Below are 12874 nucleotides of genomic sequence, written 5' to 3'. Positions count from 1 at the left end.
GCACAATATTGGATTTTTGCCGATATCCAACCTGCCGATATTTTTTTAGTCATTTTGACCGTTACCGATATATCTCTTTTTGTTTGGAAACAACACCAAGTCTCTCCTGTGCAGAAATTATAAGCAAAATATTTTAATTTTGGTTAGTTTTTAACAAGAAATTAATTGTTAGAATTAAATAAACAATAATGAAGGTTTTGGGACAGTACATTAAAACTTTGAAAGATGCAGTGTTAACCCTAACATTTTATTTTAAGATTTAACATTTGTAGATGGTCTAAAGAAAAGAGACCCTTTTCGGAAAGACATATCGGCATAATTTTTCATATCGGGTCGATGCCGATATGTACATTTAAAGCCATTATCGGCCAATTCCGATAACAGTCCAATAGTATCGTGCACCCTTTATTTTGCAACTATTTCATCAGATATCTAAAATAGAAAAGCACGTCTTAAAGCCATCACTATGCAGCTTTCATGAGTAACAGCAAAATAACAAAATATAGAAGCTGTCCGGAGGCTATCCCTGATCATTCCACTTCAAACTCTGAAAATAATAGACGCACTGTTTCCCCTTCCAAAGCACAACAACATATTAAGGATTATTGTTTACCAGGGGGAGGATGAGTGACCAAGAGAAAATAAAAGACAGAGAGATAAGAGAAATGGGGTCATTTCATTCTGCCCTCAATTTTATCTCCATTCAGATGCTGAACAGCTACTGTAATACACTCAACAAACATTTCACCACCATACACTGATCACTGAAGAGTTTGTTTTTTATTGCTGTTAAAAAAGGTTAAAAAGCAATTAAGGATTTCTTTTTACCATATAAAATAAATAAATGGACATGAAATATTGATTTGAGTTTACATTATTTTACTATGCAAGTGATACGAGAGACATTAAACTAGCACAGCTGCTACATGTTAAATCTATCGTTGGAACATCATTTAGCGAACATTATACTGCACAATGCTGTAACCAATCAGAATAAAGTATTATTTCGTCCCACTTGTACACTCTTGGTTACATTAGCAGAAAAGAGAAGTCATTTCAGAGGCAGGGAAGTTTATTAAATGTTCATAAACGATTATGAAAACACATTTGGTGTGAACTGTGAACACTGACGCTTATTAAACAAACAGGGATGGCATTGATTTCATGTGGTACCAAGCATGAATAACTCAACAAAAAGGCCAAGTCAAATCGCCTCTTTCATCTCTAAAAGTGTCTAGACTGTTAATGGAAGTGATGCTGAGGAACAGACAGTACCTGTGGATGGAGTGGAACTGCTCATGGTAGTAAAGCAACACGAGGAGGCGGAAACAGGAGGCTCTCCAGATGCCCACTGAAACACATGAATATGAAAGTTTCAGTCAAATTGACAAGTGGGAATCTGAACAAAGATGAGAAACCACCCATAACACTCTAAAAACCACCCATTATGCCAAATTTGGGTGTAAATATTTAGAAATATCCAATTCGAACCTGTAAAGCCAACCATTATGAAGCAATAAAAGGGAATAAATTCAAATGTACTCCAAACAGAGTGCTTCACTAATCTATTCTTATTTCGTCGCCATACTTTGATGGTGAGATTCTACGTCCGAAATCTTTGAGTTAAAAACACGGATCAGCGTGGCGAATGCACAAAAGCAAACAAAAGCCCCTGTGCTGCATTATAGGACTGTTTTCAGTGCAGAAGGGAAATTTCAGCAGCGCATCAATTCCTTGAGGACGATGTATAACAAGCACACAAATGCATCCATTAGCTGCAAATTGTTTGTGAGGAGGGTGGATGGAGAATACAGTCTATTCGGCTACAAGATGGCTGGCACGTGATGCTGCCCTCACACGCGAGAGGAAATGTCTCCATTTGTGTTGTATTTCCTGAGTGAGGCACTTACAGCTCAGGGAATACTGTTGTAATTGTCTTTCTTGTCAGTTTCTAATTTTAGAGCATTTTTGACTGTGTTGGACTTCTTGTGCTACACGATAAAGAATGTGCAATGTAAGCATATGTCATCTCTCTTATTAACTAATGCCAAACTGCACATTTGTAAACACCACATCACTAAAAGCACATAGGAAATTCAAAATCAGAAACACTAAACAACATCAACCAACAGTTAGTTCCGGTCCTCAAATTTGAAGCTTTCTGAGATTGAGCGGTGTGAAAGTGGACTTGTGTGATTTTTTTTCCCCTTGACCAAACAGGGAGTGTGTTGAAAGATTGCTGAACAAGAAAATTGCAGGATGGCTCTTCACGGGTTTCTCTCACCAGCGATTGGAGTGAGAAATGGGAGACCTGAAGCGGAGCTGAGTACAGAATGCTTTGAGCGGGAATGTGAAACTGCTTTTGTGCCACTCACATACTTTTTATTTTATTTTATTATAAGTATTTTTGTTTTACTTCACAAATAAAAGCTTTATATTTTTCTTTATTTGGAACTATTTTCATTGGCGGATTAAAAATATGCAAACTAACAAACTGAATTTTGACTGAAAAGTTACTTCTTGTATATAGAACTGGTGTATAAAAACAATTAGTGTTGTCAAAAGTACTAATGTCGGTACTAAAATTTTGTAAAAAAATGTGATTCCCGCTAGCATCACAGCGCTCAAAATGCTTGTGACTCATTTTTTAAATTTCAGTACCGACTAGTATTGACATCGGTTCTTTTGACAACACTATTATGATGTTTTTCGCAAGTAGATTTCACATACAAAAAAATTAGCCAATCACAACAAAGGTCATTTACATTTAGAAGTCTTAAAGGTACAAAAGCTAAACAATACTGTTTAATTCTAAAGAACAGAGATGGTGGAAATATCTCACAAAATAAAATGACAACAGATTTTGCTGCGAGAAGCCTAGACTAATGTTACATGCAGACTTCAGGAAAAAATAAACTGCTATAAATGTCAGAGGCATGGCCTGATTGGTAGAGCATGTGCTTGTGTTGTGTATGATAAATTAAATTAATTAAATAAAATGGCGAAAATTCCAAAAATGGCCCCTGTAACAAATGGTCAACAGGTGTTTGCAGGCCAAACACCAACGTTAACTAAAGCCTCATGCATACAGGTCGAAAAAACAACAACCTATAAGTGCAGCCAAGCAGACATCTGAGATCTACTGCAGATGTTAATGAGACAAGGCAGTTTGTAGCTCTTATTAATAATGAGTTCATGCACAGGGTCCACCGTTTGTGTTATTCAACTCAGCCAGGTGTTGTTGGAAGGGAGAGCTCTCTTCACAGGCGGAGCTACCTCCATGCCCTCTCCCTATTGGTGCGTTACTGTCACCTCAGCCTAACAGGAAAGAACACAAAGCTTATCTTTGCTGTTTTTATACGAAATTCAAATGAGTCCAGGCAGAGTATGAATTTGCACAAAAAAAAACAAAGGAACAAAACCAATAGAATCTCTTTACCCTTTACAGCTAAGCCCCTCTCTGATGTCTGTGACATTTTGTGTGCAGAGACGGGGCTGAGGATGATGAAACATGACACTGATGCTCAGTGCCCGCATCGTAATCGCCATTTCTCTGAACACGCCCTCTGAGGGTCACACGGCATGCCAGCACTGCTCGCCAACCCCACCGTGCCATTATCCCACTCTGCCATCGTTATAGTTAAGTGTCTTTAATTAGTCAAGGGCAGTTAGAGAAAGAGAGAAAGAGAGAGAGAGAGAGAGAGAGAGAGAGAGAGAGAGCGAGGTCTGACTGCAATTATATCCTTTCACTGGCATTCTCTCATCAGCTTCAAATTCTGTGTGAAAACTGGAGCGCTGCTCATTATAGAAACAGATGGGTTTGACTTCAATAACCTCTTCAATAATCCTTTTGAAATAATGAGTGTTTGGATTTTCTAAATATTTGATCATCAGATCATCAGTTTCAGAGATATTCCAGGAATGGCCACTGTATATACTTGAGGTGATATAAATAGAGCTCCTTCGTACGTCAAGGGAGGTTGCAAATATAGAAACACAAAAGGATCTGTCCAGGTCACACTTCAGACAGAAATGAAATAAAACAAGTGATCGATTAGATTTTGTATTAAGAAAATGAAGCCATTTTAAGCCCCATTAAGATCTGTTGCATTATTCTTTACATTGTTTTGTTTCATGATAGTTAGTCACATTTCCCTCCAGCAGTCATTACCGTAATGCAAAAACTCATTACTTTAATGTCATCTACATCGGCCCGATCATTTTATCTTGGTGATATATTTACATCAGAGGATTTACAAACCAGTAATATTCAATATAACACTAAAAAACAAACATTTCTGTTTTGCTAGACAGAAAATGTACATCAACGAATTTAAGATTTGTATATAAGGCTCGTTCACTCCAAGGACATTAACTATAACGATAACCATAAAATTATCAGAATAGCTGAAACTTTGTGAGAATTAGGCAAACCAAACCACACCAGGCATGAAAAGAACATTAATGTACTTTAGATTCATACATAAGATCCGTTTACACCAAAAACTATAGGATAATAATTATTACGATACCTACAACTATGACATTTCAATTATTGCTGTAATACTGAAGAAAGCATCACAGCTATAACAACAGCACAAAGAAACCATATCATTGGAATCACTTTCAGATCTATTTTCTCTTCAGCTGATGAATGATAAAAACATTGACAGCCAATCAGAAACCAACCTGCTTTACAGAGCTAAAGCACTTAAATACATAATGCATTGGTGTGGAGGTTAATATTTATTTTTTTATAGTTATATTCATAATGTTTTTTTGGAATGAGCAGGCCTTAGCACTTGCCTGACAAAGAAAGTGACCGTTCTGTAAACTGCCCCAAACACTATTGGGAATAAACTTAAAAATAACTCTGTTGAATCATTACAGTAATGGGGTTATGGAGAGATAATGAGGTTCATTGTCCTGAAAATAATGACATAAATGGGCTTCATTTGAAGCCTTTTAAAATAAGCTTCATTTTCCTTTTGCAAAATTGTATTATTCTTCTTTACTATTATTATTATTAACTACTTAGACTAGTCTTAAAAGTTAGACAAATATCTTTTTTCTGCAAGACTGGTCATAACATTTTAAAGTCAGTTACATAATAACTTGGATTGGTCTAATTTGGATCTGTAAAGTAAGACTGATTACACTAAAACATTATTAACTGCACTGTAAAACAAATAACTGTGATTTTAATGGTAAAAAACTGTCAAAATGCTACAGTACTGACCTGTTAAATGGTTAACGGTCATTTCTGAACAGACGTTCCCAGAATTCTCTGCGTTGCATTTCAAATTGTGTTTGAATTTGATGTTTTTTCTATGAAATATCTGTTTCTTCTTATTTTTTTCTTATCTGTTATGTTTATTAGGGTTGTATGTTAGATATAATGTTGTTAAATTCATGTTTATTGCATATTTCAGTTTAATGAGTCTCATCATCATGGTGTTTAGTGCTTGTGTGAATCACACTGTGCACCTTCTATGTATCTTATTATTTAAAAGCTGCTTGTGATGGGCTTTGTTTCATCACGTGACTTTCTCATCACCACCTGCTTTTGGTGTTTACCAGTGTATTACAAAGGTACAAAACAGATTCCAGTACTTCAATATGTTGTTATATTAACATTATATCAGTTAAATTACGGTATTAAACTGTAAATTAAATGTAAAACAGTTAAACATAAGAGGGTGTTACCGTATATTTTATGGTATAATTCTGACAACCACAGCTGCCGGTTTTTTACAGTATATTTTACAGATTTATTTTTACAGTGTGCTATGTCAAATTAGTTCTTAAGACACAGTCTTAATGTGGTGACTGTTTATGCAACTGGCCTCTGGACGTGTTTTCATGAGATTCACACTGTCAACATCACTAAGTCGCTTAGTTTGTTTTCCCCCAGGTGTTCTACTTCTATTAATGAATTAATAAATTCATCTTTCTTGTTCATCTCTCTGTGCATTCCCTAAACAAAGCTTTACTGAAACTAATGAAAATGCACAGGTGTGACTGGACGTCTTGATACATTGTTTCCACAACAACAACAACAAAAGCTGCTGCTGCAAATTGTTTCTTAACATTATTCATAAGACATGTTGCTTTTGCAAAAAATAATAATAAAAGAAAATCACCTTTGAATGATCATTTTAAAATGAAGCAGAAAAGAAGACAAGACTAAAGATAAGTTAATAATGGCTTGATCATTTTCTAGCCTGACGGGGGATGTTCTGTAATTAACAGGGGCAGAGAAAATGAAATCAGGTTGTCAGGGTTGCAGATGTTAATAATGTAAAAGCGCAATTTTCACCGTTCATTAATCTAGAGAGCACATCGCTGGAGGTTATCTGCAGGATTTTTTATTTAAGTGTGGACAAGCTATTGTTTTGACACGCAGCATCAGGGCATTGCTGAAAAAACAGGGTGTAAATAAAAACATACATGAGAGCTTTTCTTCAAAAAAGAATTCACCCAAAAATGAAAATTTTATTTGTTATTTACTCACTTTACTGAAACTTGGTGCATCATGTTTGGTTACAAGACATGTGTGAACCAATGTTATTAAGCGTCGCTGTTGTCAACCTGGCATGATGCATCCTGAATGATGCACCATATTTAAATATAAGCAAACTAGGGCTGCACAATATTGGGGAAAAAAACAGACATACCTGTACAGCTAAAAGAAAATAGAAAAGCAAAATATTGCAATGTCAGTTTTTTTTCCAGATTGATATTAATCTTATTCCTTCAAGAAGGATTTTGGTGATTTTTTTTGGGGAGCACATATGCATAGAAAATTATATATCTTCTGTGGAACACAAAAGGAGATGTTTTGAGAAATGCTCATGCTGCTCTTTTCCAACAACTCCATGCTGTTCAGTAAATGGACAAAACCACTCAATAACCAAGCTTATATAAATTTAATTGCACCCTGCTTGATTTGACATAATACTGCAATATAGATTTCATTTCAAAATATCATGCACCCCTAATTCAAAGGCTAATGCAAGCTTTTTTTTCAGTTATTTTTGTTCTGTACCTCATGCTAAGCCAAAATTGAGAGAAAACAGCCACAGAGCCTGTTTTATCATTTTCGGATCTTGACATCCCAAGCCCCTTATTCAGTCTCATTGAATGGAAAAGAGCAGCATGAACATTCTTCAAAACACCTTCTTTTGTGTTCCACAGAAGAAAGACTCATACAAGCTTTAGGGCAGATAATCATTTTTAGGTGAACCATTTATTCAACATATCTGTCTCAGAGAAGACAATAAAACCACTTTACTAATACGGCAACAGAGAACAAACTATTAACTATTATGAAAAACCATATCAAATTATGGTAATATAGTGCACAAAACCCAAAACTGGATGCAGCAATTGATCCTATGGGCACTGTGGGATGCTCGGTTGCTGTTTTTGATGTTGAAAGCAGCAAAGAGAATAACCATGGAAACAGGAGGAGGAGGGGGAGGGTTTCAAAGGGAGGGTTTGCCTTATGTAATATTCAGTACCAAAGATGCCACCAAGGAGGATATTGGGACAAACTGCCCTCACAGCCTTAAATTACAGCAAAAATTCACATAGCGTTTATAATGCAATTATGAAAAACACAGTTCACTTAGTCCATCTATAAACAAAGATATTTCACCCCCATCTGTCTGAAACAGGCAGTAAATACCTGCCTGTGTCAACCGGTGAAAGAAAAACTATCACTTCCCTGGAAAGGCACAAATATTATACAGCTGACAGCAAACAAATCAATATCCTCAAGTCTCAAGCCATCCGCTTCTACTGGGTTTCACCACAACATGTTGCTGTGCCAAATTGCCCTGTTACCACGAACATTGCCAGACGATAACATTTTCCATCAGACCAAATTGAGGTATTGAAGAGTGAATTTGTGGCAGAGAGCTCTCAGTCGGAGCAGGGAACAGGCTTTTTGGATGACCGCCAGGCTCAAATGATCTTTAGTTTTATCAATCTCCCCATGCGAAGGACTCAAAACAAGCTAAACTAGCGCCTGGCCTCCCAGCTTGGGCTTAAAGGGAAAAGCAGGACTAACGTTGTTCTCCTGCAGCGCGAGCAATTTTGAAATGAATATCAAAGCCGTTAGACTGACAACAGACCATCTCCTTCCTGACGGAGATATTATGCAACGTGTGAATAATTCCTCAGCCATTTGCTGTTTCTTTGATGGCCTTGTTATTCAAGTTATTGGATCTAGAGATCATGCGTGCAGAGGCAGGCAGACAAATTTGCGCAATAATATCTCAGAGTTAAAGAATTTAGGGTGCTATTGACAGAGCAGGTAAATAACTGTTTAAATAACTGAATGATCTATGAAATATAAATGTGTTTAAACATGCAGGTCAGGATCAGATCATGCATCAGGCTCGGCCTGAAATGAGATCAAGTGTACACTAAAAATAATTTTAGTTTTCAATTGAAGCATCTAAACATCATGAAATAAATTTACAGATAAGATCAATTTAGAAGAGAAGGCTTGTTTTCAGAAGCTTTCTATAGTTGCATTTATTCTTTACATGTACATTGGCAAAGTATGAACCCATTTTAATTTTCTTTGAACAAACAGGGTTTTTGATCTGCCATCATATCTAATCATTTCCTCTGATTCACTTTCTCTTATTAATTCTCTGTCTGTTTTTATCTCGGACGGATGTGTGCATCGAGTGTGTGAACGTGTTTAGTCTGCATGAGTAACTGTTTGAATCTCTTTCTCTTTCCCTCTTTTTATTGCGATCGTCAAGTCATGCTGTGACCAGACCTTCCAAACAACAACTGAATTTCACCTAAAAAGGAGACAATTATCAAATTCATAAGACTTTTATTCTTTTATATAATTTCTGTTATCGCTAGCATTAACAAATACAACTGCAAAAAGGAGGAGATTTCCCTGAAGATTCTCCCCGTCTGCCATTGCTCAGCCAAACAGATGGTTTACAATGGTGCCACAACGTTACACATTTCAGGAACTTTCATCAGCAGATGGAGTCTATAGTGCAATGAAGCACAAAAACGTTTCGTTTATTAAAAATCGTTAAGTGTCAGCAGCTTGAGAATTCAGTCAATCCTTGATGTGTAAACTGAAAAAAATCGTATGTGCATCAAAGTTTCAGGGCAGAATTCATATAGATCTAATGGAGAAAGTGTGTTTTTTAGATGCTGCGGCTGGTCATTATAAATTTTTCACTATTCTAATCACTTTTAAACAGTGACATTCATTTTTAAAAGGCAAAAATATTTCCAGTCTGTCAAATTAATTAAGGAAAACTGCATGCATCAAATTAAAAAAAAATGTAAATGATGCACAGTGTCTTCAAAAGTATTTCATGTGAAAACACATATTAACTTAAATATTCAGCAAATATTCAAATGAGCATAGTTTACATTAGTATAATGTTTCTGATAACATAGTCAAAATTTGATTAAAAAATAAGAATTCTCCAAAAACAAACTGTCAATGTATAACTACTTGTTTATGACTTTTAGACAGTAAACACATTAATATAAATCATTCCACACAACAAATGCTATTTTTCCTTTTAAAGTCAGACTCAATGTGAAAGTTTGCCAATAAAATAAGAACCACACAAGCAGATCTGTACCTTAAACTCATCTCCAGCATGTCAGAATATTCCCGTTCATAAGCGACGAGAGAGAATTAAAGAGACAGACAGACAGACAGAGAGAGAGAGAGAGAGAGAGAGAGAGAAAGAGGTGCATGAGGGATGAATGGAAGAGTGAAACAGACGGAGCTCAAAAGAACAGTGAGGGTTCGAGAGAAACAGATAGAAGGACAGAAGGGAAGATGAGCCGAGGGAGGAGGAGGAGGAGAGTGTTTCATGGGCGTGTGTGTGTGTGTGTGTGTGTGTGTGTGAGAGAGAGAGAGAGAGAGAGGCAGGATATGCGCGCGTGCACGCACTTTTGTAAAACGGGACGCTGTCTGTGTGCGTGGACAGAAAGGAGCAAAGAAATTAGAAAAAGGAATGTGTGTCTGCCTACATATTAACCGACAGCAAACAAGTGAACGTCGTAAACGGTAACCTCATTTCGCTGTTAATAGGGCGCGCGCATCATAACAGTAACGAGATGGAGAGCAACAGGTCGATGAGCAGGCAGTCTCCCTAGAAACAGCGGGAGCGCGCGGGGAACAGCTGTCCTGTAGTTTGGTGTTCGCTCGCTCGCTGACACACAACAAACTACAACACGATATTATAATAAACTGTCTGTTTGGTCTCTCACCTCGTCACTCGCGCGCTTACAAGACAAACGACTGCTCTTACTATTTCTGTCTTGACCTTATCCAACATATTTGCGTTTTTCTATGCGCATTTTAAAGTATTCAGAAACGATGGATGGAAACGCCCAATTTCATAGAAAATCAATAAAAAAATCCCTGGCAATCATTTGGCATGACATGGGAATTAATTCAGTAGCAGCTAGCAGTTCAGTGTACATTGATGTACGTTATTGAGGTGAATGATGGGACTGAATAAATCCACTCACATTTTCTAAAGGCTGAACTACTTTGACGAGTAGCCTATATTTCTGACAAAAAGCTCATTTTGGGTGAACGATCTCTTTAATTTGGCTGACAAGCATGAAATTAGCGTAATGTAAATAAATCATGTTCTGCTAGCTAGCTAGTTTTCTAGTTTGGCATGTCACCACTCATACACTCGTGTTATATATTCAGCTACACTGATTAAAATGGAAGTCCTAGCAGTAAAGTCAGTAATGAAAACTTTATCTAGCTGTAGAGATATATTTCAGTCAACTCTGTTGATTAGAATGTTTGCAGTTTGTTACAATGCTTTTAGTGTAGCTAAAGTGTGAGATGAAGGACAGAGAGGGATGTGTGTGTGTGTGTGTGTGTGTGTGTTTTCCAGCTTCATTGTCGATGATATCTATTATTGAGATGGGCACCCTGGTCAGTAACCGGATACAGCTTGACAAACACAGCTAACAGAACTTTCCAATTAACTAGCGCTGCTGAAAGAGCCTCCGACTTACTCTACACTGAACGCAAACAACAGATAATATAGTACAAATGGAAAGTAGATGAAAGGAGAAGAGAGCTGTATGAAAGCTAACAATGTAATATACAGGTTCACAGTACCACAGCAGTATCAGAGTAAAGGAAAGCTGTTACCATGGTTCATTTTTAAGGGGTCGAACACTAGCAGGCGAGGAGCATTTTACCTCAAGTAAAATTAAGGCCAGCAGTGATATTTCAACAGGTCTGCATTTGCTGTAACATGCTGGATCTGACGCATCTAGTGAAAATTGTCTGTGAGGTTATTTTCAAGACAACCAGCCAGATCCAGAATTATAATTCAATTAATCATTTCTTTCTCTCTGAAATGCAGGAAGACAGCTGGACGAGCTACACCTCCCAAAAAAGAAATCAAGTTGTCACAGCGATTGCAATGCTCTTTTTTTCAATGTTGCAGGTGAGTTGAGATTGTTTTGGGGGTTCATATCCAAACCTCCCCAAATCTGCCTGCCGATACCCTCAGGAGGGCACTGAAAGACCTCCAGTGGGGAGGAAGGCTGTTCACTATCACACACAGGATTAAATGCATCAAAAAAAGAGTCAAACTACGGGTTATTTATTAGGTTTTCACTGTACTGTGCACTGTTCAGGGACTGATATCCATCTAGTCTACATTCACACCTCAGACGCTGTCAGAACTGAGAGAAAACAGGAAAGTTAATCAACACCAGCTAATAAGCATTCACTTCCTGCTTGGCAGTTTTTTTAACATGTTTTGTGATAAAAAAATAGAAGAATTAAATAATAAACTACATTTATTCAATATTTCGCTTTGTAACTTTTATTTTCATGCAATGAAAGATCACATGAAATTATTTTCTTTCACATTTCATATCGACAGGAAGTGAGTTTTCAAAGAGCTTGTTATGTTATAGGCCTATGGCCTGTAAGTCACAGCCATGAACCACGCTTTGCGACTTGCTATTGCTGGTCAGATAACAGGCGATAGTAGGGGGAGGAGCTTGCTAATTCTAGAAAGCATTTGATTGGATAGCGATTTCAGTGCAAGTTGAGTCATCAATATTTTTAGTCCTCTTAAAGAGATTAATATATGCTAAAAGTACCCCCCCACCCCAAGTTTTTAATGAGTAGACTAGCATAGACAAGATCATAGAAAGTCATTTTTAAATCATTAAAAAAGTTTTACAAGAAAATGTTATAGTGTGTACCTTGCAGCACCTCTTTTCCAATTTTCATTACCATAATGTAAGTGTGTAAAGTAAAAAATGTCAAGTATTAATAAAGTGCAAGGCAGTGTTTGTTGAATTCCTTTTGTTTATGCTTATTTAAATGACAAACAAAAAATATTGCGAGTAGTAAGAATCCAATTAGAATTTTCATTGAAAATAATGGGAATTTGAAAAAAAATAAATAAGTAAAATACACAGAAAGAATTGGTGTAGAATCAATTTTCACTCAGAAAATGCTATAAAATTTCAGAATTAATTTTCATTAAAATAAAGTCTTAATTTTCTTTAAGCAAAATGCAAATCTGACCCGATCCTCTTTTTGTGAGATTCACCAAAAGTCTCAGGTTTGCACTCATATTTAATCTTGGTCTAGCTATCAAAAACAAAACAAAACGGATAACAAGAAGACACAAAAGAAAGAGGAACTGCAAACTCTTGTTACTGTGGCGAGGGCCAGACCGGTGTCCATTTCCTTTTAATATTGTAGGGAGGTAATAAAGAGGAGAGAACTGAAACCAGCCCAGCTGACGGTGAGGCCAGGTAGGAGCAGCCATATGATCCCATCAAACCCAGCCTGCCTTTTACTTGAGCTGCA

At 36.8% G+C, this 12874-nt stretch overlaps 1 protein-coding gene across 5 annotated transcripts in view; it reads right to left on the bottom strand.

Moving 5' to 3' along the window:
- LOC132132247 (polypyrimidine tract-binding protein 3-like) overlaps positions 1 to 12874 on the bottom strand; it is a 52790-nt gene that overhangs the window by 24031 nt on the left and 15885 nt on the right. For 2 of the 5 annotated variants that reach the window (XM_059544593.1, XM_059544596.1), the window contains exon 2: positions 1276 to 1351. The exons of 1 other annotated variant lie outside the window; for it this stretch is intronic. In XM_059544593.1, the coding sequence (XP_059400576.1) occupies positions 1276 to 1351 (76 nt within the window). Of the gene's footprint in view, positions 1 to 1275; positions 1352 to 3439; positions 3693 to 9638; positions 10552 to 12874 lie in introns of those variants that run through there. 2 more of the 5 variants (XM_059544597.1, XM_059544598.1) reach the window with 2 other exon arrangements.

The sequence above is a fragment of the Carassius carassius genome, chromosome 49, assembly GCF_963082965.1.
Source record: "Carassius carassius chromosome 49, fCarCar2.1, whole genome shotgun sequence".
In the NCBI taxonomy this organism is placed as follows: domain Eukaryota; kingdom Metazoa; phylum Chordata; class Actinopteri; order Cypriniformes; family Cyprinidae; genus Carassius; species Carassius carassius.
Note: the sequence above shows the minus strand (reverse complement) of the source record. Positions and strands in the feature narration are given on the sequence as shown.